Below are 23,806 nucleotides of genomic sequence, written 5' to 3'. Positions count from 1 at the left end.
AAGAGACACTCCTGCTAGAGGCACTGTGTCTCTTTTTCTCATTTTGTTTTCTTAAACTGATAATAATCATCATTGGCATGTTCAGTGGCTCTTTGGGTATCATCTCAAGCAGCACCCATCATCAGCAGAATCCAAGGATCAGCTAAGTCTCGGTGTGGTCATTTATAGTTGCAGTTTTGCCAGGGTAATGAGTGCCTGTGGTGGGCATCTGTGTGAGACTGGTAGCTAACTCCCCAGCCTCAGGGTAACACCATCCAGTACCAGATACTGGGTCTGTTCACCTCTGAAGCATCCTATAGCCACGATTTGACACAGATAAGATGAATGCACTTGATGACTGAACTTCTATCAAATTTGCATAGCACATCATATAGAGTTTATAGACTCTATGCTATCTGCAGGACAGTTAATGCCTCATCTGGCATAACATCTGTCAAAATATACTTCCCCTCTTTCTGCCCCCAAAATTTAATAAACTGAATCTGTACTGAATCAGCTCTGTGTATCTTGTGGCCGCAGTGGTTTTGATCTGGAGGTAGCCAGCCTAAAACTGTCACATCAAATCCTGACCCCAGGTGTATGCTTTGTGGTCAAGAGCATAGTAGTGAAAACTGGGCTTCCTGCCTAGCTAGCTGAAGGCTAGGGTACAAATAGCAGGACTGTTCAGAGCACCAGCTTTTAGGATGGTCAGAACCACAGCCAAGGAAAAGAAATACAGAGTGCCTTGAATGATCTGGAGTCACCTATTGCCACTGCTTTGGTTTTTTATTATTTTTATTTTTTTATGTGTATTTTTTGTTCAACAGTTGTGCCAGGCATTCCCAATAGAAAGAGTGGCTGCATACGCAGAGTAGTGAGTATTTCCTTTTCGACTTTATGAGCCCCCTTGGAGGAGGTTGAACATCCCATTCTACGAGGGTTAAAAGTCATTGTGTAAGCAGTTCTCGCCTGTTATGTGGTACTGGAAATCAGCCTGCTGGTTGTCCCTCTTGCAGGCAAAAGGAGTAAAAAGCTGTCTAAAGAGCCACTGATTGCTAGTGTCATCATTGCTGTGTTCTGAGACTCTAAAAGAGTATGGCAACCAAAATCTTGTGCAAGACAGTGAACACCTCTAAAGTAATGTTATCAGCTGCCATGGTGATTCATTGTGAAGCTGTAGTGTCCAAGCTGATCCTCTCCCTACCCCTTGCAGAGTTATTGAGACAGAGCCTGCTATGCAAGCTACATAGGGGTCTTGGGCACTGAGGTCCTGAGGTTCTGAACCTAAAGGCCTCAAGGCCTCAGACATCCAGTACAAGCAGAGGCTTCAGATACATGGAGATCATTAGTTACAACACTTGCAGTAGAATTCAAGGACATTGGCAGGAATTAAACAATAAAAGGATTCTCCAGAAGGACTCCCTTTTTTCTTTACTATTCCCTTTATCCTTAGTGCAGAGCTGAATTAAATGTATGACAAAAAGCCTACTGAAAAGGGAAGGAGAGAACAGTGAAAGACAATGTCAAATTCAAGTACTTCTGAAAAAAGAGCTCTCAACTCTTATATGTGTCAGATCCCAAATTCTTCCTTTCAGAGTAGATTAATCTAAACTGGAATGAGGCAGACTGATTCTAGAACAGGTTTTCACACACGAGGTGTTCTGCAGTAGTTACTGCAATGTACATGTACTCTGTTCTGGTCAGAATTAACTTTAAAGTACAGACAAGCCCTTCCATTAGACTTGAGCAAATTGCAAAAATATCTAATAAAAATAATTAGTTATAAAATCTGCAGTGGCATTCATAGTTCTTTTTGGTTTTGCTTTTCACAAACATTTTGTGAGCTGGCACTAAACCCTGTATATTTTCCAAGCAATAGGGAACTTTGTCAATTCTTCTGTGACAGTGTTTGCCCGAGTATTTATACCGGAACTTTTGATGTGCCTGATCTGAAAATTGTTAAGGAATTGGCAATTCAGGGAGCACTTTAAACCTAAATAATGAAATCTCTGTGAACAGTACTCATAGCATTACAGATGTAGATTATTCCTGAACAGCCTATTGGGTCACATGAATGTTTATGACTTTCATAAAGGGAGCACAAAGAGAACTGTCAAAAACATAAGCCTACACATCCTCATTTGCCCAAACCATGGCCATCACTAGCTTCATTACTACAGATTTGTCCTTCAGTGTACATTAGTGGTGATACCTAAAGCAATGGGAGAATGAAGTTCCCTGTGCATTTTGCACCGTTTCAAATCAATGTTGAGTTTGTCATTGACATTTCAATGGCAAGCACACCTCCCTGTTCAAAGGATGAATTTTGGCACCGTCTCCTTTAGTTAATCCTTTTAAAAGTGCTTAAACATCAATGGTAGTATTTGGCTCTGCATGCATGATTTCTGGGCAACTACTCAAAACTTACTAAGGAATAATCTTTTTGTTTAATCATTCACTGCAAACATGTTACATAAAATGGACCGATAACAGAGTCACAAGACTCTTTTTTCCACTGGTATTGCACAAATTATGAGACTCGAAAAATTTTTAAAAGGTAGGCAGTGCAAAATTAAATTTGCTGCTGCTGTGAGAAACAAGAATTTTTTTCAAACCAGTGGAATTAGATCTCCTTAAGTCACTAGTGTGTATCTTCCCATGTGAAGCAGATCATCTTTTGGAAAACCTATGTACTGAAGCATTGATGCATGTTGTTTGGTTCAGTAACAGGGTGAGGCAGATGCGATGCACCATTAGAAGCTGCATAGGCTGTTATGGAGCCTAACCAAAAGGAAACACTTGTGTACTGCCAAAATACTTCAACAAGTTCAAGAAATCTGTCATTGCATACCCACTGGGAGAGACTCCTGGGTCGCAAAGCTGCTGCTGTAAGGCCCTCAGCAAATACAGACTAGGGGCTGGACTGTAATACCCTCTAGATAGGCATTAGCAGCAAGAGAGACATACAGAAATACACTGGCACTGCTATGTGCTCTGGTGGCAGAGATTTCTCCTGTCCATCCTTGTCTTGTGCACTTACAAGGTGCTTAAAGTCGTGTGGTTCTTCTGCTTTCTTGTTTTGATCTCCCGTTTGCCTCTTGCTTAAGACAACCTGGTGCCCACGGGCTGGAATGTGTCACCATTTTCTCCCCATGCAATCTGCTCTTCATGCTTATGGTTCAGTTGCCATGAACATTCCCCCTTGAACAGCTTGCTACAAGCCATGTTCAGCAGGAGCCAAAAGCAATGTTTGCTTTGCAAGGAGACATTTCAAATGAAGCAGTCTTTGTTTAGAGAAGGCAAAAAATACAGGGATAGAAAATGCAGGTGGACCACTCTGCAAAAATGAATGCTGTATTTGGGCAAGCCTTTGGGTTGTTTATTGCATAAGTATAAAGAACTTAATTGAATAGAAACCAGTCTGGAAAAACAGGAAAGAAATAATAGACTGTCTTGAAGTAATTCACTATTCAGCAAGCACAGGGGGATTGTTGGTGGACATGCCAGAGCTGTCACTGATGACTTTCAGCCCCCTAGCAATCAGTCTAGGAGCCTGCCTTGAAACAAGGCAGGAAGGCAGTGTGTGAATGGGCCAAAGGAAAGGAGGTGAGGGAAGTTAGTTGTGCCTCTTTCTCTCCAGCTGCTTTTTGGAGGGGTGTGAGAAGAAAAGCAGCAGAGAGATGATTTTAATCTAGAGAATTTTGAAGATACTAGGGCTGTGGGTCAATATTCCTGTAGGTGCTGTAGTTACGCTTTTAAGTGCTGAAAAAGTGATGTTTTGTTTTCACAAAACCAGGTAATCCATGTGTACCACCAGTCTCGGACATCTGAGCAGCAGGATTGTGAGTGCCTGAACTCTGTGCAACCCGTAGCATCAGTGCAGGTGGAGAGACTTATGGCCCCACGCTCAACCCCAGAGCAGAGCATCTCCAGCTCAGGAATGCTCAATACCATGAAGGCTGATACCTTTGAGCAGGGTAGCTGGCCCTGTTGTGAGAATGACATGTAAGGTCGCAGAGTGGTTGTAGCTTTTGACAGTTCTCGTGTGTGTACAGTTAAAAAAGCCTGGCTATTTTTGTTTACAGACATTCACTGGGCATTTAATGTTTCAAGGGTCTCTAAGGCATTTTTGCTTGCAAGGTTTTCCACGAGAGCTCATTTCTGACAGTGTTAAACCTGTAGGTAAACCAGGTTAATCTATATAACTTGTTTTGGTGCAAAGATTTTTTCAGTTTGAAGAATAGCATATAATGAAGACCTGGGCTCATAAGTGAGGTTTCTCTGTTGTTGTTAATGTGGTCTAATTCATCATCCACACTTCTAAAGCTCTTGTACTTAGATTGTATTTCCTTTCTTTTCCAGCCGTGGCCTACAGATATCTTACTGCCTTTTCCTTTCTGCGAATGGAAATATCAGGAAGTAGCTTAACACACTTCAGGTGAAAGAGTGAAGAGCAGTCCTTACTTGTAGATATTTATTATATTTACATGTCTACGTCAGAAAAAAAAACTTTCTTACACCAAACTAGCTTACACTGGAACTCACTATTTTTTCACTGGAGTTTCACCACCTGTAACAGTGTCCTCATTTAGCTGTGAGTTAAGAAAGCAGCATTAAATGCCATGATTATTTTTGCATAGGTGCAAAAGTTGGAAGGGAATCTGGGCCTGTCTCACAGAGACTTGTAGGTCTGTACTATAATGCTGTTTTTCAAAGGTGAATGTGCAAAACATAGTCTGTTCTTACAGTCTAATTTATTTTTGATTTCTATGATCTGTGTCTTGCCTAATAGTAGAATAAAGCTAACTTAATTGAGAGCTGATTGTAAGTGCTGTGAACAGAAATCTTTGTTCTCAAGAGCAAGCCAGTAGAGCATGTTAGCAGCTTATTTTCCAGATGAACTCCTTTCATGCCTTATTTTGTGACTAGAATGAAGAAACTGAGGAATGGAGACCAAAAGCTTTCTTTTTCGTAAAACAAGTGCCCTGTGCCACTAAGCTTCCTGGGAGATGCTAGCCAGACTGTTTGCTTCCCTGTTTTCTGTGGTTGTGTCTCTGTTGCTTCATGATATTTCACATAATCAATCTCTGACTTTGTACTGCACATCGTAGGGCTTTATTGCCTGACAAAACCACATACAAGTAGGGAGTAAAATGAGGTGACTGCAAATAAGTAAATTAAGCTAACAGTACTTTGTGACTTACAGCCCTATATAATCAAGATTGTGCCTGATAAGGTGATTAACCTTTACAAAACATAATAAAGGTTATTACAGCTGCTTTTATACATGGAAGTAAATAGAGACATAAAGATGTCAAGTCACTCGCTGAGCCATGGAATGAATCAGTAGCTAAGCCGAACCCAGGAATCCTTTTCCAGGCTTTCATGCGACCACAAGACTTTCTGCCTTGTTGATTATTTAAGACTTTCAGGACCTTCGGTACCACGCCAAAACACATTTCTTCATGTTCTTCCCTTTCCGCTTCCTTTAATTATTTGTTATTCTATATTGTTGTAAATGTATGTTATTGTGATATGGGAGCAGTGTTTACCCTAACAGAAATGAATGGCTGTGAGCAGAGGTGGGAAAGACTGGAGGCTGTTTTACTTAGTGCAGATTGGTCTTGAGCTCTGAAGCTCAGTGGAGGCTTTAAACTTTTGGTGCTTTGTATCTGAGGTCTTCATTTAAGCCCAAATGTGTTTCCTTATGAAATATCGACAGGAAGACTCTTCCTGTGTAGGCTTCTCTGTTATGGCCTTTGTAAGATATCCTGCATCTCTGGAAGTTGAAGACTACAGAGACAACATGACATAGTCCTGTCACACCATGAGTCAGTGGGAAATGCAAAAACATAACTTGTCTTTTCTAATTCAGCTTTTCTGCTGAACCACAGGCACCGACAAAAATCAAGTGTTCCAGGTGGGAAAATAAAAATGCATATGGGTAGCAGAGATAGGGAAATCCCATCACAGTCATTTGGCTGTGTCTTCCCTTGCATAATCCTTCTGCCAGAGCTTGGCTGGCAGCAGCACAGGCCAGGGCCAGGTTGAAAAGGGACACTACTAGAACACCTGCTCAAGTCGTCACTGAGAAACCTGGAAAATTAGAATAACTTTTCTGCTGCTATGAGCTAATTTGCTCTGCTTGCAAGCGTTAGTCACTGTTTTTTCTAAATTATTATGTTAAATGGAGAAAAACCAACAAGGTAGATCAAACATGCTTATATACAATATGTTTGTATGCATGTACACAGTACGTAGCCATACAGTGTAATGAATACTCTTTCACTGGCGTCCCAGTTCCTTACTTTGTCTTCTCTAGTATATCACTAAATGCAACTTCTTTAACACTTTCTGTTTTTTTCAGCTCTTATCTTAGAGTGTCTGCAACACTGGAAACTTGCTATCCAAGAAATGCCTGTACAAATTCTTGTGCTGCATTTTGCAAGAGACATTTAAACACTTCTTTACTTCAAAATATTTTTCTGATTGGTGTTTTTGACTTCTTTTTCTAGGCTCTATTTTTAGCATGTTGGTGCTGAAAGCTGTGGAAAGGTGTTCGAGGCACAGCCAGATATTTGACCCAGACTTTTAATACATTAAAAATGAAAATTTGCCTCTGATTTATGAAGGGGTTTTTTTCGTGGTTTGTTTTTTGTTTTTTGTTTTTTTTTTTTAGCAGAAATGCCTTGCACGTTACCACAACTCATATAAAATAAGTGTCTCAGGCTTGTGCCTTGATCCGCTTCATTCATCTCCGCTTTTTTTTTAACCAGATATCATCAGAGCTTTTTTCTTCTGGGTTTTTGTGGACTTTTTGCCTCTGGACTTTGGTGTGTTGGGGCTGTCTGTTAGTTTGCAGCCAGCAAGCTTAAGAGCTGTGAAGATTTTAAATGTATTATCTGATAAGACTCTGTTGTATGTCTAAGAAACCATACAACTAAAAAGCAACAGACAACATATAATACTCCTGCATAATTCTTCTACTCAGTGTAGTCCCATTGCAATGTTTAATGGAGCTAAGGCTGCGGGGTTTTTCCCCAAATGTGGACACGCAGCATACTCTGTTTCCCTGGAAGTTCAGTGGTGTTGTGTTGACATGGCAACTTTTCATCCTGAGTCTTCTCCCTGGAACAGTGCTGTCTAAGTCACAGCTTTCTGACTCCCCACAGGTTCAGTCATGCTTGCTTTTATGTAGGGGAATTAACTGGTGGTGGGTTCAGACTCTCACAGTGTCACTCTTTCATCAGTATTTGCAGCAAACACCATCCTTTCTTTTTCCCTTGTTTGAACCTGTCTATTTGCTTAAGAGTCTTAAACGTGCAATATAAAAGTGATTGAAACAGCGGTGTACTATGAGAATGCAATAAAATTACCTTGATTCAGTTTCCAGTAGGATGATGAGCCAGTGACAATAAAAGTAATTAACTGTAGCGTGCGACGCCCACTTGGGATGGAGTCCTGCCTTTCCCTCACCCCACTGTCTCTTCCTTCTGCTGCATGTCCTGTGCAGGCTCAGGCCTCCTCTATGAGCCTGTTCATTAGCCTTGCAGAAAACTGATGGGGAAAAAAGCGTGGTCTTATTTTTTCCTGCAAGGTTAGTGAGTTGAACTGGCTTATAGAGGTGTCTGATGAATGCAAGGGCTAGGGTAGAGGTTGAACCATATGGCTAAAACCAGGAATTGCCAGCCAGGACAGGAGCGGTGGGAAGAAGAAAAAAAAAGGGCACGGAGAGTTGGAAAGGGGAAAAAAGCCTTGCCTGTTCAGTGGAGGGAATATATTTGATCAGTTCAGCTGACTTGAACTGCCCTCTCTGTGTCTAGCCTTAATTATTTCTGCTTCCACTCCCCCATCCTTTAGTCAGTCTCTTCTAATTAGTAAGCCCTTCACAGTAGGGATTGTACATAATCTTGCAGGTGGACTCTCAGATACTGCAGGAACATTAACAATGATGCAGTAATTCTAGTAGGTCTAATTCAACTCCTGGTAACTGCTGGACTGGTTCCTCCATTTAAATGATAGTGGTTTTTTTCAGTGTGTACCATAGAAGTGATAGCCTGTCTTGTTTAAAGAAAACAGAAGACACAGTTTCTCTAGGTAACTTGCACCTTGCATAATGAGCAGAACCAATAGGTAGAGAGCTTCCTGACTTGTGAAGCAGGAACTGGATGAAAAACACTAGTAAATTTGGGCAACGGTTGTTCCATGTATTTCAAGCACGTGCAGAAGCAAAAGGTAGAGCACAGGCTGCTTTTGTTTATGAAGTTGTAATCTTCACTTTCCCCCCAGATTTAGGATAATTGATTTTTTTTTCTAGTTCTTTGACATGTTTTTGAAAATTAAATATTAATGACCTACCACAACAGTCAGTGCCATAGTATAGACTGATGGGCTGTGTGCCTTAAGCATAACTCTTCCAACAAATCGCACAAGCATTTGCTTGCTGGGAAGTGTACACTGCTGCTGCTGCTGCATGCAGTGGATGAGGTATAATGTAAATGGCCCCACTCCATATGGGGAGTAACCTAAATCGTGCCTTTGGACACATATCAAATTACATTGACTTGGGTCTTTGCATAGTTTCATGTTGAAAAAGACCTGTGGCATCCTTCCTGGTGCAAGGTTAGCAGGGGATGAATTGTGGCAGCTGAGGTAACATCTGTCTTGGAAGGTAAGGGCTGCCGACAGCTGAGGGCCATGTAGGGTCCTGGGAAAATGCAGCCTAGCCAGTTCTGGAGACAACCCCCAGCCAAAACTGAAGTTATTTCCTTCATCAAATTGGTGTTAATGAAGAATAAAATTAAAACAAAAAAAAACTCTTTGTGGAGGACATCATAGTTACAAATAAGGGATTTATTTTTATAGAATAATTATTCAAGGATCATGAAACAGAAAATAAGCCAGCTTGAGGATGCTGGAAGACATTACAATGGAAACATCAATATTAATACAGCAAATTGTGGAAAACATGAAATTAGATAAGGTGCTCAATTTTCAGTCAAATCAGTAGGGTCATTAGCAGCAATTACAAAACAGCAGAACTTAGGGTATTAAAATTGAAAAGAAAATACATTTTGTCTTTTTTTTTTCTTAAGTACAAACAATTTGTAAAGCCCTCACTGTCTTCCATAGCATGGAGTTGTGCATGTATTAAAAAAAGAGAAGCAGGGCTTGTGTACTCTCATTGAAATTTAATACTGACAAGGAGGCAAGTCAGTCTAAAGTATCTGCACCACAGATAGGCAGTGGCTGCAAAGTGGTTGCATGCATGTTTTATGCAGTGGTCCTCTCATTTTAATGATCTATCAAATGTTACCATAGCCATTTATGTGTCAGGATCCTATGCAACTCTTCATCACTACTGATGAAAAGTAACAGCACTGCTGCAACAGGATTAAGCAGTAATTCCCACAACTGTCAAAACAACTAAAATCCAGCAAGCTGGGCTGTCCCTAGGAACCTCATTTTGAGAGACCCTCAAGTTAAATTCAATCAATCGGTGTGTCTGAAATGATACACTACTTGTGTATTCTTTGGACTGAGAGAGTTCAATATATAATCTTTTGGGAAAAAAAATAATATCTTACTCTATATAAATAGTTACCTATAAAAGTTGCTTTATCCATAGAAAATTAGGATCCAGACTCTTCATTTCCTTTGAAGATAAAGTGAGAATGCCCTGCATGAACATGGTGTCTCTACACACACAGTGGTAGACTCTCGGTAGAGCATCGTTGACATTAACAAAGCTACACCAATTTACATCAGCTGGGAATATGGTCCATAGGACCTAAGTTACACTGGAAGATAATAATGATTTCTCTCTCAAGCATTGTTTTGTGAATTCAGCCATTAAAACATGGGAAGTAATTAACATCTCAATATTACATATTGAAATTTAAAATACTGTAAAAATAGCAGGTTAAGCATGTAATTTTAAACTTAATAGGATTGGTATTTGCTTGTATGATGGTTAAGCAATTCAGATTCTGTGTAATATGGGTAAATCCACAGATTGCACTGAGTTTGTGTACCTCAAGCCTGCCACCAGCACCAAGGTATTTGTGTATCACTTGTCTATTCCATCACATCTAGATTTCAAGCCACATGGTGCAATTCTCATGTATCTGAAAAGGTATTTTAAATTCCTACTGAAGCTAATAGGAATTCAGCAAGTTTATGGAAGGTAGGACTAGGCTTCAAACAGATCCTAGGACTCAGACGCTTTTGCACTCTTCATCTCAAAAGAAAGCCAGACACAAATTCAAACTGAATGAGGAAATTTTCCTTCTTCATGTTCTTATTCTTTTACTTGGCACTGAGCGTTTTTTAGAATAAAGCTCATTTTCTTGTCTGCAGGCAGCTCCATTCATATGGCCGATGCTTTCATTTGCACTTTCTGGTTGAGAACTCCCTTCGGTTGTCTGAAATAGAAATGAAATGCCAGTGAAGGCACATGCGTGTCTTTCAACAGGCAGCCACTGGACTTGGTTCCCATTAGGTAGCTCTATCTGACTCTCCTCTTTTAGTGGCTCAACTTCTTAGCTTTAGAAGAAACTGAATGGAATGTGTCTGGAAGAGGAGGCTTGCACCCCAAATCTTGTATGATCTAGATAGCAAATCATCCATACGATCTCTGTCTTAATACTACACTTCCCACCATTCGCAGCATCACTGGAAAACTCACGAAGGCACAGCTCAGCAAGCTTTCCTTTAACACAGTGGGTGACGTGTTTTTAAGGGTGTGAGAAATTATATATGATTTATCCAGAGCTGGGGCTGCAACCTAAGAAGCCCTAATTTGGATGCATGTCAGCCATTCATACTCAAAGAGCTATGCTGGAAATTAAATCCTTGGAACTCTGTGAAAACTTGGACATCTTCCAGGCTGAAGGCTTGCTTAGAAAGCCAAATATCCACCAGTAGCATGCAATACCTAGAACTAGTAAAATTGTTGACTGCTGAGCTCACAATTTTGTGCAGCCTGAAGTCTGGTTGATCTTGTTTGTACACAAGGTAGTTAAGGCAAGGGGCTTGTCTATAACATGTTTCTCGTTGTAAGTCTGTATTACTCTGCTCTTTTTAGATTTGCCCCAGAAATACAATCCTCTCAGGTTTCTAGTAGCGGGTTACATTCTGAGCCCAGTTTGAAGGCACAGAACCACTCACACCACCAAAAATGAAGGCAACCTCTACCAAAGTAATTTATACTTCCTTTGCCAAACACCCATCTGAATAAGAGTTCATTAAAAAAATTCAAAACATACTTTTCTTTTACACTGTGAATTTATAGATGCATTATTTTCTGTCTTCATTCCAGTTGCCTCTTCCATTTCTAAAAAAAATAAATAAATAAAAAAAAAAAAAGGGGTAAGTAAGCATACAGTCAATGTAACAGCTGGCTGAAGGAATACCTAATCAGCTATTCCTCTGGGCATTTATCACACAGAAGAATAACTGAAGAATACTTCCTAAAACATTTTTCTGAGGCAATGTGATTAATATATCAGGACTGTGTAGCTTAGGGGTGTTTAGAGAAAAGAACAAAATTAGCAGCTTGACCGTAGCATGGGGGTTCATATAGACCTTTCAGAGCTGAATTATGTCTTTGTCCAGCACGTTTGTGCTAGTCTAACTCCAGTTGTTACAATGTCAGGAGATGCGAGTGTTCAGTGTAGAACAGGCTTGGAGAGTCCTACACTAATAGTAAACCTGACATTATTTTCCTCTGGATTGGTCCTCAGGCAGAAGATTAATAGAGCCTGAAAAACTTCAGGCTAAATTTGAGTGAGACAATCATATTCCAGTATTCCAGTTAAAAAAGAAAAAAGAAGAAAAAAAAAAAGGTAGGGCACATTATGGAAAGTTTCACCAGTGTTTCGGCAGTGTCTTTCAGCCCTGTGCTGAATTACTATATTCACTCCTTAACATATAGCGTATGTGACCAGAAATGAGTAGTGTCAGAATCTGTGAGAGAAAGGATCAGAGCAGGATTTTGCATAAAAGTTTGGATGAAGTATGTATGGGGCTTTTTATTTATTTATAATAATTGGCATTAAGAACAGCAGTTTGGGCAAGTGGTAAATTGATCTCTTCCCTTGCACGTAATGCCCTAGATTATGGTGGCTGGTGTTTCTAACAGGTCATCTGGAAATTAATAAAGAAGAGTATCCCTTTGAGCACTAAAGCATAGATACCTGTGAGAAGTGCATCAATTGTCTCCACTACGTGTTTTGCATCTTCCATTCCAAAACACATTGGTGGTTTAAATTTTAGTATATTTCTGTGGGGTCCATCTGCACTGAGAAGAATTTGATGCTCTTTCAGCCTGTGGAAAAAGGAAACATCTGTGTTAGACACAGGTATAAAACTATGTTGTGTCCTGTCAGATCCTTCAGGCTGAGTTAGATTTTGAAACTTTTCTTTTTCTAGCACTATGGTATCAAAAGCTACACAAATTTAAACTGAAATTAATGACTAACTGCTGGGGAATATTCAGACGGTTTGATCACTGCACATAGTCTTTAAAAAACATTTACTTGTAAATAATGTGAAGGGCTTCAGCTGTGGCTGGTGTTCGCTTTTGTTGATCTTTCACCAGATCCACTCCAACAAACAATCCAACACCCCTGGAGTAGAGAAAAAAAATACAGACAAGTGAAATCCAGTGTCAGTAACCCGTGTCTTCTGCTGCAGATGCAAAACCTGCTTCTAACAACTGCATTTCCCTTCCCTGGGGCACAAGCAGGGAAGGAGCAGGAAAGAGAGGAGACTTTCTCTTTGGTTGTCTTTTGGCACTAGTTACTTCAGACAATCAAGTGGGATAACAGATATTTCTGGATAAATAAATTTAGCTGGCTCATTAAGTCTATGTGGCCAGTTGAGAATGACAATAATTTTCTTTATCTCTAATCCTGCAAACCTCAAGCCAGGGAGCTGTGGAAGACAAACAACCGAAAACAAGAAATAAAAAACCGAACACCCCGCCCTGCCCCCCCCCCCCCCCCCCCAACAAAAAACCTGAAGGCAGTTATCATGGATCATGGTAGTAACAGGAGATGAGGAAAACCCACACTAACAGCACCAAATGAAATGGACCAGAGATTTGAACAAGGTCTTCATCATCCCAACATTGTGCTGACACCTGGGCTATTGCACATGGATGGCTCTTTCTCAGAGCTTTTCTAGTGGCTACACTTACACCTAACTAAGCAAATGGATGGACAACATTTTTTTAAAATATATTGCCTTACAGTATCAGTTGTGGGTAGTCCATTTAAAAAATGCATAATCATGACATAATGTTTCTGTGTTCCCCTCACTTGTTGATTTTTCTAGCACAGTTATTTTTCTTCCCTGACATTGCTGTAAGGCTCCCACCTGATATCTCCCACTAAGGGATGTTTCTCCTTTTGCTCAGCCAGCAACTCCAGGAGGTAATTTCCTACACGTGTAGCATTTCCTTGGAGATCTTCTTTTTCTATTACCTCCAGCACAGCCAAACCAATAGCACAAGACACGGGATTGCCTCCAAACTGGTAGTAAAGACAAATAGGAAAACAAAACCCATCATAAACATTCACCTGTGTAGTTCTTACTTGCCCTCTCCCGCTTGGCATGTCCCGAGGAAAGCCTGAAGAGGTGGGGACTGTGTGCTGTGCAGGCTGTGAAGCACTGTCCCCCCAACTGTGGGCATTGTAAGAGGCCCAAGGGATGGCCTCCTTCCTCTGCTTTGCGTTTCAGAAATTTGAAGATTTCACAGCTGAAGTGGTCAAGCTGCTCTCATGCCTTACTGATTGCATGTGCAGGCAAAATGCTCCTGTGAAGAGCAGTGGGCCATAGATCTGATATTTCTGGAACCAGAGGGTATAAACTCCATTGAAAGCTGGGGGATTCATGGTAGCTGGGAAGGAGGCTCTGTCACAGGAGCAGAAAGAGGACTGAGTAACCAAGAAGAAAGCTGCTCCTCTGTGGCATGCACGCAGCTCAAATGTTTCCTGGTAAAAGGTCACTGTTTTGTTAGGCATAACTGCAGAACCAGGTCTGTCAGGGCATGCACCCGACCAGAACAGAGCCTATCCTAGAAAATGAAATTTTACACGGTCAACATTTCAGAGGCAGAGAGAGAGAGAGAGAACTAAGAAAGAATTTATCTGTATGGATGTGAGCTGAGATCCATGACCTACCAGAGAGCTAGTGTTGGTCCATATTAGGATATACCGCTTGGTACAGAGAATATTTCAAAGCCTCTCCACTTGCTTTTAGATAGGCTGTGGTTGACTTGAGCTCTTAATAATATGATGCAGCGATGGATGCAGATGTTAGCTGAAACACCTGAACAACTTCTAACTGCTAAATGCAGACCAAAAGAAAAAAGGCAAACCTTCACCTATGAACTTACTGTATTGAAATACTCCAGTCCAGAGGCACCAAAACTTTCAGCGATTTCCCTTGTTGTGACCACACAAGACATTGGGTGGCCATTGCCAATGGGCTTTCCCATGGTGACAATGTCAGGCACAAAGTCTTCGCCTTGCAGCTGGAATGCCCAAAAATGCTTCCCAACTCTGCCAAAGCCAACCTGTACCTCATCAGCTATGAACACTCCACCTGCCGCACGCACATACCTGAAAACAAATCAAATAGGTTGAATGACTAGTGCTGTAGTATATGTCTCGGGTAAGCAATCTAGGACAAGGAAGTTTGTATTACAGAAATTCTCCAGTGTGAGACCAGGTTAGGACAAAAAGAAGGAACATGGCTGCTGAAACAAGCTACAGCTATTTCAACTGATAAAATTTCTAGTTTGCTAAATGTTAAGAAAAAAAAATATCTGGTATTTTGATGCAAAATAGGGGTGCTGTAATGGCACTGCATGATTATATCTATGATGGTTCAACTTCATCTTCCATTAAACTTATGGCCTGAGGGTTAAAGATAGCAAAGGAAAGACAATTATCCAGATAAAAACGATTAGTCAGCTGATGCTCCATAAAAAATAGAAGTGGAACCATACTCTTCAAAAAGTAGAAAGGAACCACAGATAGCCAAGAACAAGAAAAGGTGACAGCTGAATTGATTGGATAAGCTTATAGTGAAGATCCTGTTTCTTTGGTTAATTTTCCAGTTATGCCCTTTTGAAGTGATGTACATACTCTGCCACTTTCTGGAAATAGCCCACAGGTGGAATTACTTGGCCTCCACAGCTCTGCATGGATTCGGCTATGAAGGCAGCAATCTACAAAAAACAAACTCAGGTGAGAGCTGTGTTTATCTGCTTGGCCTTTGCACAAACATCTAACAGTCTAGAAATAAATGTTTAAATGTGCACCTTAATTTAATCACACAATGGGCTGGACAACTGAGGGCTCTTGAGAACAGCTATGGCTAAAGCATTTATTCATTTCGTAATCTGGGGTGCCCAAATTTGCAGTAGCCAGGGCCACCTTTGCAACCTGATGGGAACATAAGGACCTCCCTTAAGCCCTAGTCCTACAGCTGTTGGAGCGGAAGACAATTGCTGGTGTCAGTGGACAAAGGACCAGGCTCCTGGGAGCTCTGTAAATTTATTTACAAATTTCAATTTACGGGAATCAAACAACAGTGTTTGCCATTTTCCCCAAGAGGTTAATGAAACTTGCTTAATGCCAAGGCTCTCCAGTAAGGGGTAGTTTGTTTTTTTTTTTTCAATACTGAACATCAGGTAGAGGTGGGTAGAAGCTGAACTGCAAGATGACCTGAGGCTATGCTTTGGGCACCCCTGCCTAATGCAGAGAACTACACAAGTAAAATGTCAGCATGAGGCACTTGACAAAAGAGGAGAAAAATTCTACAGGTGAAATAATTCCAGTTGCTAGGAATGAAAAAGAAAGTTATTTCAATTCAGGAAGGGTAAAAGTAGCAGATCAGATACACTGGAACATCAAAATTTGTTTCTTGTCAACAGCAGAGGTCTATGCAGCAGAGATACGGTATTACCCCAAAGTCTCAGCATAAGTCTGCTACTTAAGGGATTGCATCCCCACACCACTTGTGAACCCCTCCCTGAGCATCAAGAGGTCTCTCTGGGCTGGTGCAGTCTTCCTGGAAACAAGGCCGAGCAGTAACGTGTAAAGAACCGTACACTATATTTGAAGAGGCATGCTACGGCCAAAGAGTACGAAGCTTCCCATAGCATGTGAGGCTTAGCCTTTAGCACAACTTGTCCTGCCACAGGTCTATGTCACCAAAACCTAAGAAATATGCAAGAGAAAGGAAACAAGGGAAGAAAAAACAAAACTATCGGTTAGTAGAGGATAAAAAAAGTTGATGAAGAAACTAAAAGAAGAGTGATGTAAGTCCATTGGACTAGAAAGGAACATGTTGTTCCAATCTCCACTGAAGTCTTCTGTGACTTCAGTGGGCTTTGGATCAAGCCCCACATGTCTCAAAACGCTAATGCCATCATACAAAACTTTAACACACATTTTAGGTAAACCTGTTCAGAAATTGCCTTTTTTTATCAATGTCATATTGTGTATGATTGAAAGGTTCACCTTTTTAGATGACTCCAAAGTTATCTTAAGCTACTGGACTCACAAATATAGTATCAAGACTTTATCTAGCATATTTTCTCCATGTCCTTTTATATATCCTTGCTAGAATTTGTGATACAGTTTCTCAGTTGATCTCAAAGTTTGCCCTAAGACATTTACAATCTACTGGTTCAATGTATAAAACATGAAATTAAACTGCTTTGGTTATATCTGCTTATTTACAACTGTATTATTGAGCCTTTCATTTATGACTAGAAAAAATATGGTAAGAGCATCAGGTAGAAAAATGCCCACATTTTGAACACAGAACCCACCATAGAAAAATGAAGGCAAGAGGAAGCATGGGAAACTGAGTAAAGAGACATGTCCTTAGTTGCAACATGTCCTTAGTTGCCCGATTTATGCCCCCATGCCACACTTAATAGGTGAAGCCCAGAGCACAGAACACACACCTTGCGTCCATTCTTCTGTGCTTCTTCAATAATCTTTTTCACCTCTTCAGCATAAGCACTTGATGGATCTGGGTGGTCTTCCCGATATTTCCCTCTGTAAATATCTGGAGAAGGAGCCTGAAAAGACCAATTTTTTTTTTTTTTTTTTTTTTTTTAAACCTATCATTCTATGAGACATTTACTTTCATTTCTATTGCTCTGCGTCTTTCCACACACATAGATAACAGGAGTTAGTACAGCCTAAATTTCTGCATGGAATTGCAAAAATGCTTACAGGAGCTTAAACTTAATCCAGCCCTGCAATGTGTTCAACATTACTGGACACAGCTGTTGAAACAGCCATCATCTACCTCATCCACCTTTCAAGACCGTCCCTCCTGTCCCCCAAGGCACAATACTGAGTCCTCATCCATCATCTTAGTTCAGATTATTGCGGAAAGATCCATTTCTGCAACTGGAGAATGGGGGTTTCCAGTCTGTCACTTCTCTTCCAGCGTCCTAGTCATGGTATGAATCTGTATAACCTTCAAGCCTCTACAAACGGCATTGGGAGAGGTTCAGAAAATAAGGGAAAGGAAGTGGTATAAAAAGGCGGATGCTGCTTTGGCAGGGTGGTTAACACAAGGAGGTCTAGATAGGAAAGACCTGCTTGGTGTACATCTCTGAGCTGAGAATGATTTTGTCTTTGTAAAATATACAAATTCAGGCCAAAAATCAAACAGTATCCTGCTTGGTTAGACACCTATGAGCTCTATACCCAGATCTCTGTGAACCTGTGGGGTCTGTCTTTCCAGACAGTCTTTTTGGAAGTAGACTCAAAAGTCCTGCATATCTTTAGCCGAATCAACACAACAGATACTGCCTAATTTCTTCAAAGTGTATAACTACACAGCACAGTGACTCAGGAAACTTGTAGCACTATGAAAGAAAACAGCCTCACAGCTGAATACCCTCTTAGAAATCCAAACCCAAACAATTTTGCTGTTATTTAATCCCCTGACAAACAGCCAAGTGTATGTACTCTAGCATCAGCAAAACAGAACAAAAGTATATTCCAGAAGTGACTAATTCAATATGCTGCATAACAGGCATAAAAATAACACAAAAGCAAAAAAACCACACTTACCACATGCACAAACTCCTTCTTGCTGTCCTTTCCCAGCTGATTAAATTTATAGGGACTGATGTCAATCAGAGATGTAACATGGCCATGGTAAGCACTGCATGAGTGTTAAATATCGAAGTCACTTTTCACCAAAGTATAGAAGAGCTAAATTTACAACTGTGCCCAGAAATAATCCAGAATAAGTGACTGTATCTGCAACACAATAGCACTGTTTCTGAATGGTTCTTGATTTAATTTACTGAATCTTTCTCTCAAAGGCAACAGGAAATTGCTGCTGACTTTAATTCACTAGCAAAACTGGAAACAGGAAGTTTTTTTCCTGCTTAAAATCAAGAGCCAACATGGGGACAGATCAAGATAACGTCCTCCAGACCGCACCACCTCTAAGGTGGCTGCCCTAGCAGCCTTACGTAGCAGCTGAAGGGGGGTCCAGCTCCCTTATTTCCAACCTGTGGGCCCCACTCTGGCCAAGTCAAGCCTTGCAAGCTAGAGCCCAACACCATTGCAGACTCTCAAGAGTGTGCGTTGCATCAGAAGGTGGGGATCTTATGCAGCAGCAGCACACAGCTACCTGCACTGAAGACTCTACAGGCTAGACTGTTTGGCAGAAGCCACTTTCAGGATAAGGATAAATATTGTTTGAATATAAAAGATTTCTATAGCTGAGTATGCTAAAGTTGGTTACTACTGAGGCAAATTTGATTTAGAAATGGGGAAACAGAGCCTTTTGAACCTAAAGCATGTAGTGGCTTCATTCAGGGAATAAATACTTCCATTCAGCCATAAACTTGAAGCGAAAGGAATCTCAAACCAAACACATGTAACAATCTCATAGTAGCACATGCATAAGGTAGAAAGGATGTTTTTGAACTTCTTTGTCTTCTTTACACCTTTCTACTAGCCAGTCAACAAAATCTGCCAACAGACACAAAGGAAGGACAGAAAGGCCACCCTGACTGGGATGGTAGCTATGGCAAAAGCCTACCAGAGCCTTGGGACCTGGGCAAAGGAATACCCTGTGGTGTTCAGGAAGACAAGACGTTGCAGTGAAACAGTGACAGAGCCAGCTAGCTCCATCCTCAGCCTCTCCTGATGGAAGCTACTCTCAGTGGCTCCAAATCCTGGCCACATGAGTCAAGGAGGGCTAACAGGGATCTGAGCACGGCTGAGTCAAACAACCTTTGTGACGTTCAGATAAAGACACATGCTCTTGCAGTTGCTCTGGCTGGACTTTCTAATCACCACCTGAGAAGATCCAGCCCTACAGCAGTGTAACCAACCTTACAGCTGCCTCTAGGATAGGGAAAACTAGAGATGTGGTCAGCCACCTACCCCATGGCTGACAGCCCTCTCAGTGCTTCCTGATTTTGAAGCTGCTTGGTTTTGTGTGCGTACTTGTGTTCACTGGGGGAGAGCTGAGTGTTAGTGCAGCACCATTGCAGAGCTACAGGATCTTTCATCTTGACCACTGAATATTTCTTTGTACAAAAAGAAACATGTCCAGCAGAATGTGACAAACAGAAAGCCCTTTTCCAGAGCAGCCCAGTGGCCAGACCACTCATTGATGTTGAAAACCAACATTCAAGTCTCTGGCCTGAATTGCTTTGGGAGACTATGGGAAATGCCCTGTAATAGGTGATTGATCTCCTGGGGTGACTGACAAGCTTATTTTTCAGAGATATTCAAAATTTGTGTTTATCCAAATGTGGAAAAGGGATTTCCTGACCTGTTCTAGTTTGAAAGCAACAAAGCTTTTCTTTCAGCAGGCAGTGGAGTACAAACAGTAAGGGGTTACTGCAAAGCCGCTTCTGAAGTAATGGCAGGAGTTGCTGGCTGCATTCACATAAGCTACTCTATGTACTTACTTTTCAAGGGTGATCACATCTTGGTGCCCATGGTACTGCCGAGCCAGTCGTAAAGCAAGATCATTTGCTTCAGACCTGAACAAGAACAGATACAGCTGCAAAATAGTGAGGGAGCACTTCCAATTAAAATGGTATTCTGATATAAAAGAGGAGGCACAGGACTAATAGATGTAATAAATCAACACAGCAGGCTCTGTTACTGTACGGATTACAATGCTAAGGTTGAGATGTAAATGCCATGTAAGAGGGCAAAGAATAAACAGCTCTTTGTATAAACAGCAAACAAAGAGATGCTCTCTTTCCCTCCCCCAGTCTGCTTGTAGACATTTACCTCCTCTTGGTACAAACGACACCACTTTGCAGCTGAGAGCGCAATGCAGCCACAAACCCTCGAAAGGCAACAGCATGCCAGCCCTGTCTCCCACCCTCCACGATGGCTTTATCCTTCCCAGTGCTTGCACCATCAGGCAACAGAGACGCTCCTCGGATGAAAACTCAAACTTCCAGCCTGACCCATAGCAGCCCCTCTGCTCACAAGCCCCTGCAGGTTGTCTGTTCTGGCAACGTAAGTGATCACAGACTAAATGGACTGCCTAAAGAAGACTACTAGTTTCCAAGGTCATATGTCAATTTACAGATAGCATTCGCCAGTCTGTACATAATGTTCACCAATTTGCAGTCTAATTTGCTTTTCTTGCTTCCCCTCCTTTTTTTTGCATAGTATTCAGCAGACTAGTTTCATGTTTTGGCTCTCTTGCATCGAGCCACCACACTAAATATGACAGCTGCCAATTGGAAGGATCCTTTGATCAGTACTGGAAATATTTTTGTTGCTTATTAAGTCTTACTTAGCAAGATCTACACCAAGCTGTTTGAGTGGCCATCTCAAATAGGATCAAAATACTCCTAATGGAAATAAATAAATATTCATACATACCCAGAGTTAACAAAATAGCAAACAGAGAGTTTCTCAGGCAGGGTGGCTGTAAGACGCTGTGCATACTGAACAAGGTTGTCATGCAGGAACCGGGAATTTGTATTGAGCAGTTCCATCTGTTTTGTTGCAGCCTTTATCACATATGGATGACTGTGGCCAACTAAAGAAGAAAATAATTAGTTACTACTAGCAGTCATCTATTGAACTACACAAGGAGATTCAGAGAAGCACTGTGAACACCATCACTCAGCAGAAGTGTGTTCTGATCCCTACTAGAAATGAAGGAATAGAAGCAGTCTTACAAGTTAAACTGCTTACCATGTGCAACGTTGTTGATGCAGTCTAAGTATTTTTGTCCTTTCTCATCAAACATATATTGGCCCTGAGCACGAACTATCTTCAGCGGGTCTTTGGCAAAGAAAACTTTGCAGGAAGGCCTAAAAATAAAAATTATAAAATAACATCATTTTATTTTCTCAGCTGTTCCCCCTCCTTGGAGCGTTGAGGGGGTTGATCTTTTGCAGCAATGGAGACAACTGCCTCCCTCTGCAAAGAGCTTGTGAGCGGTTCAGATGGTGGTCAAGTGGGGCTCTTGCTGAAATGAAAACCAGCCCCCACAGACCTCCTCAGGCACGGTGGGAACAGAAGTAGGTTTTTAATAAGTGCGTTTTCAAAGCATGACTCTGTCTGCAAGTGGTTTCATAGGAGCACAGTGACTACAAGTCATTCCAGGACCTTATATGTCCTGCTGCGTTTCTAGGCTATAGCTCTGTTTGTTTACATGCCTTACAAACATGTATGGCCAATTAACTCACTGGGAACAAAACTAAGTTGTTAAGCATTGTTTTATACTGCAGCCAAAAATTCATTACGCAATGGAAGACCATTCCGTATAGAGGTCACATTCAAGAACAAAACACTAATGCCTTACAGGCTTTATTTTCAGAGGTGCTGAGCAGGTCCTAAAAACCTCACTATCTCATCCTGACTGCTTTGGATAAAATCTCTAAAAGCAGCTTTTTATAAGCACCTAAATTGCACTGGCTTCCAGCAAACTCAGGCTCCTTGTAAAATTATCCACAGTACTCTTTAAACACTCTCTTTTTTTTTTTCTTCTTTTTTTTTCCCCCCCTCTTGGAGAGCATGCCAGTTCTGTACTTATATTAAATGATATTACTGAGAGAAGTAAAGTCTTCTGAACTTTTAGTAATGTTTACATGACCTTGGACAAACACAGTTGTTTCTAGATAACTCAGAGAGTTATTGTCAGGTATATTGACATTATGAACTTGTAAAGCCTAAATGTGACTCCTAGAAAGTGAGGTCGTTTATTTTCTTTCTCACAGTTTCTAGCCCCATTCCATAGATCTTTTCTGACATCTCCAGCTATTCCTCTGGTACGTTTCAAAAGTAGTGCACACCATCATCATCATTGGCTATTTCCTGACGACACTTTTTACTTGTATAACGTGTCCACCTGTTCTGGGAAAGTTTCTTTTTGTTCACCCAGCACAGCCCAATCCTTGCACAGGCAGCAGTCCCTTAACATTGAGCTGGCCCCTAAAGAGAGGTTGATGTGCACACTCTATGAGGCTATGACTTTTATGAATCTTTAGTGAGCTTTCTATATATGCCACACATTCAGGATGCAATCAGCAAATAGCCAGCACTGGTTTTAACGATCTGGACTTATTTTTCACTTGGTGACACCTGCTGAAGAAAGACTTAAAGCTGCACGTTCTGAAGGCACTAATAGTGCAGTACAGCGGGATCGGAGCTGTGCTCAGCCAGGACTGCTGCTCAGGTCACAACTGCGGGCAGCCTTAAGAAATCTCCTCAGCTTCATTTAACAGAGAGAGACGTCTATTTTTCAGGAGCGTGCCGTTGATTCACCAAAAAAAGCCCTGCAAGAGACGCGTTTTAAACATACCCCCAGGTACCACTTTCTGGTTGCTCGCTTTGATCTGTTACAAAAGTGAAGTAGCGTTTGACGTGCAGGGTTTTCATGACTGCATCCCCCCGCCTGCCTAGGGAAAGACAAGTGGCCAAAGATCCGGCTGACAGGTCGTGCCCCCCCCCCGCCCCCCCGCTGGCACCGCCGAGGGGGCCGGGGCAGCCGCCGGAGTCACCTTCCTCCTCCTCCCCCTGCCCGCTCCCAGCCCCGCCGCCGCCCCTACCCGATGTGCTTCCTCCGCAGGGCGAGGGTCTCCGCCTTGCTGTAGCGCTCCTCCATCCCTCCCTCCCGACGGCACGGCACGGCACGGCACGGCACGGCACGGCACGGCACGGCACGGCACGGCACGGCACGGCCCGCCGCGGGGCTCCCCGCCTCTTATGCCGGCGCCGGCCCCCGCCAAACCCCTCCTCCCGCCTCCCTTCCGCTTGCCCCAGCCCTGCCGGCCCCCCCCGGGTTTTCCTTTTGGGCGACTCGTGTTCCCTGCGTGACTGAGGCTCGGCCGCCGGCTGACCCCGCGCCTTTGGGTTTTTCCCGGCGGTGGGAGACGGCACAGGGCTGCAAACCCGCCGCCCTGCCGCGGAGGGGCGGCCGGCCACCCAGGGCCGCTGGCCTGTCTTCCGTCCTTCAGGGGTCAGAGCGCTTCAGACACCCGCGCTGGGGGGCACCAAGCGGTTGGTTTAGCCAAAATTAGGGTCATAATTCAAGGACCTTCCCAGCTCGTTCTCTCCCAGAACCTGTTTGTAAGTGTAGGCTGACGTATATGCTGGTACACGTCCATCAAAGCCATGATCCGTATTTCTTGTAAAGCAGGGGAAATTGGTAAGAGCTACACTTCTCTACATTTTTATCCATGCAAGTAGAACAGGGCTGGTGCTGCTGATGCATTGGTACACCGTTTTTCAGTCTAGGCAACAGCTGGGTATAACTGGTCCTATGATCACAGCACCAATATAGA

General features: G+C 42.1%; 1 protein-coding gene across 1 annotated transcript; it reads right to left on the bottom strand.

Moving 5' to 3' along the window:
- Positions 1–10,271: 10,271 nt before the first annotated feature.
- ETNPPL (ethanolamine-phosphate phospho-lyase) lies at positions 10,272–23,127 on the bottom strand. Its single transcript, XM_086464060.1, has 13 exons — positions 23,072–23,127; positions 21,213–21,331; positions 20,895–21,054; positions 19,958–20,032; positions 18,093–18,186; positions 16,967–17,083; positions 15,135–15,217; positions 14,381–14,606; positions 13,360–13,514; positions 12,519–12,608; positions 12,177–12,307; positions 11,247–11,314; positions 10,272–10,403 (listed from the first exon to the last, which is right to left on the bottom strand). The coding sequence occupies exons 1-13, from the start codon at positions 23,125–23,127 to the stop codon at positions 10,272–10,274; spliced, it is 1,506 nt and encodes a 501-aa protein (XP_086320186.1).
- Between the last annotated feature and the right edge of the window lie 679 nt (positions 23,128–23,806).

Source organism: Leptosomus discolor, chromosome 4 (assembly GCF_034619465.1).
Source record: "Leptosomus discolor isolate bLepDis1 chromosome 4, bLepDis1.hap2, whole genome shotgun sequence".
Taxonomy (NCBI): Eukaryota; Metazoa; Chordata; class Aves; order Leptosomiformes; family Leptosomidae; genus Leptosomus; species Leptosomus discolor.
Note: the sequence above shows the minus strand (reverse complement) of the source record. Positions and strands in the feature narration are given on the sequence as shown.

Bases quoted from the DNA above. Each gene is read 5' to 3' on its own strand.
- ETNPPL (XM_086464060.1), bottom strand. From the start codon at position 23,127: ATGGAGGAGCGCTACAGCAAGGCGGAGACCCTCGCCCTGCGGAGGAAG. The intron at 11,315-12,176 runs GTATCTATGCTT...TATTTTTTTTAG, and splicing joins AATTGATGCACTTCTCACAG to AAATGGAAGAGGCAACTGGA. The intron at 10,404-11,246 runs GTATGTTTTGAA...TTTCTATTTCAG, and splicing joins ATTCACAGTGTAAAAGAAAA to ACAACCGAAGGGAGTTCTCA.